This window comes from Manihot esculenta, chromosome 3 (genome assembly GCF_001659605.2).
Source record: "Manihot esculenta cultivar AM560-2 chromosome 3, M.esculenta_v8, whole genome shotgun sequence".
Taxonomy (NCBI): Eukaryota; Viridiplantae; Streptophyta; class Magnoliopsida; order Malpighiales; family Euphorbiaceae; genus Manihot; species Manihot esculenta.
The window spans coordinates 16,025,714-16,028,080 of NC_035163.2; the positions used below are offsets into that span (position 1 = coordinate 16,025,714).

A 2,367-nucleotide genomic window follows, 5' to 3' on the forward strand; every position below is an offset into this window, starting at 1 on the left:
TTGGTTCAATGCTCCAACTCACTCTTCAAATAAACTACAAAATGCTTAGAACAAAAGCATGCCAAAAGGACCAATCTTAAAGACTGGTTATGCAATTCAAAAATAAATATTTTCAGCTTCTTCACTTGAAAGCAACAATTACAAGAAACCAACCCTGTATATAACTATCCTCCTCTAATTCCCTCTCCTTCATCCTTCTACTCTTCTCAACTTAAATGGCTCTCTCAGTCTCAAACATTTCTCTTCTCACCTTTTTAGCATCTCTCTTCATCTGTTCAGCCATAGCTCATGAATTTTCCATCGTTGGTTACTCGCCGGAGCACCTGACTTCCATGGATAAACTCAGTGAGCTATTTGAATCATGGATGTCTAAACATGGCAAGATCTACAACACCATTGAAGAGAAGCTGCATCGGTTTGAGGTCTTCCAAGATAACTTGAAGCACATTGATCATAGAAACAAGGAGGTTACTTCATACTGGCTGGGATTGAATGAATTTGCAGACCTCACCCATGAAGAGTTCAAGAGCAAATACTTAGGATTGAATACAGACTTTTCAAGGAGGAGAACTTCTGAAGATATCAGTTACAGAGATCTTGATGTTGTGGACTTGCCTAAATCTGTGGATTGGAGAAAGAAAGGAGCTGTAACTCCGGTGAAGAACCAAGGTTCATGCGGGAGCTGTTGGGCATTCTCCACGGTTGCTGCTGTTGAGGGTATAAACCAGATTGTGAACGGAAACCTAACGTCGCTTTCAGAGCAAGAGTTGATAGACTGCGACACATCGTTTAATAGTGGATGCAATGGAGGCCTCATGGACTATGCATTTGAATACATAGTCAACAATGGAGGACTTCACAAGGAGGAAGATTATCCATATCTGATGGAGGAAGGCACTTGTGAAGACAAGAGGGTGAGATATCCTTAAATAACAAATGCTGGATCACTGGTAAAAGTTTGTCTGATGTTTCTACGACTGTGTTTTACAGGAAGAGATGGAGGTAGTGACTATCAGTGGTTACCATGATGTTCCAGAGAACAATGAAGCAAGTCTTTTGAAGGCATTAGCTCACCAACCTGTTAGCGTAGCTATTGAGGCTTCTGGGAGAGATTTTCAATTCTACAGCGGGGTAAGAACACTTGCAAAACTCCACACATTTACTATTTAATATTACCATTATCGATAAAATATTATGTCTGTTCCAATTTACAGGGAGTGTTCAGTGGAGCTTGTGGGACAGACTTAGATCACGGAGTAGCGGCAGTTGGATATGGATCATCAAAAGGGCTAGATTACATAATTGTGAAGAATTCCTGGGGACCAAAATGGGGTGAAAAAGGGTACATACGAATGAAGAGAAATTCAGGAAAACCAGAAGGGCTCTGTGGTATCAACAAAATGGCTTCATATCCTATCAAAAAGAAGTGATACCTTCAATGTCACCAATAAACTTTTACCTCTTCTTGTTGTAGTTTCTCCCTTGATTTTATTGCTTGAGTCTCGTCAGTGCTCTTTGAGTCTATGTCAATAACATGAATTCTTTTATTTGAAATGAAATAAAGATTTTACCATAATCAATTCAATTTTTTTTTATTGAAATTTATTTTTTTTAATTTATAAAACTTTTATTCTAAAAAAAATAAAATACATCTATTTTCTTTTTCCGACGAATAAATCATTCCAAATTGAGAGAAAATGAAACTCGATGTTGCAGAATTCCCTGTACCGTTGCCGTCCTCCAGTAAACTGAGCAACATCTGGATGTTTTACCTGTTAAAAAAGGATAGAAAAATGAGAAAGGAGATTTATCATGAAATTAATCAACTCCTACAAATCAACATGTCCATTTACTGATATTCTCAGAAAATAAAAAATAATAATAATAATGATAACTTAAGCGGTTACCATTCAAATCTTGAGAGAATCACGCTTAAACTGATCATAAAAATTAGTCTCTATCCCACGAGCCTGCCACATGCAACAAATTTTACGTGTAACTTGTTGAAATTTTAACTTTTTTAAAAAAAGAATTTAATGTTTATAAACACATAAAATACCCCAAAGATGTGTCATGTTATTGACCCAGCAGTTGATGGAATGCTTGATTTAACTTGCAATGGATTAATAGATTCTGCAAATACCACACCCGTTGAGTGCGCCGCACTCAATGCTCTGACCAATTTCATGTCCCGAATACCGGCCATCTTCAATTGCTCTGACCGATTTCATGTCCTGAATGACCGATCATCTCCAATTGCTCTGCCTCTCTCTCATGCCAAACTTCTTCCTTTTCATGTACAGACGCCCAAGCTAAAACTCCGACCACCTTAAATATGCTTATTTAGATGAACATGAAATCCTTTCA

At 37.6% G+C, this 2,367-nt stretch overlaps 1 protein-coding gene across 1 annotated transcript; it reads left to right on the top strand.

Annotated features, from left to right (window-relative positions):
- Window positions 1–205: 205 nt before the first annotated feature.
- LOC110612200 (cysteine protease XCP1) lies at window positions 206–1,580 on the top strand. Its single transcript, XM_021752908.2, has 3 exons — window positions 206–914; window positions 991–1,131; window positions 1,215–1,580. The coding sequence occupies exons 1-3, from the start codon at window positions 216–218 to the stop codon at window positions 1,428–1,430; spliced, it is 1,056 nt and encodes a 351-aa protein (XP_021608600.1). The 5' UTR covers window positions 206–215; the 3' UTR covers window positions 1,431–1,580.
- Window positions 1,581–2,367: the final 787 nt, after the last annotated feature.

Coding starts and splice junctions, on each gene's coding strand:
- LOC110612200 (XM_021752908.2), top strand. CDS start 216: ATGGCTCTCTCAGTCTCAAACATTTCTCTTCTCACCTTTTTAGCATCT. Junction 915..990: donor GCACTTGTGAAGACAAGAGG/GTGAGATATCCT, acceptor TGTGTTTTACAG/GAAGAGATGGAGGTAGTGAC. Junction 1,132..1,214: donor ATTTTCAATTCTACAGCGGG/GTAAGAACACTT, acceptor TCCAATTTACAG/GGAGTGTTCAGTGGAGCTTG.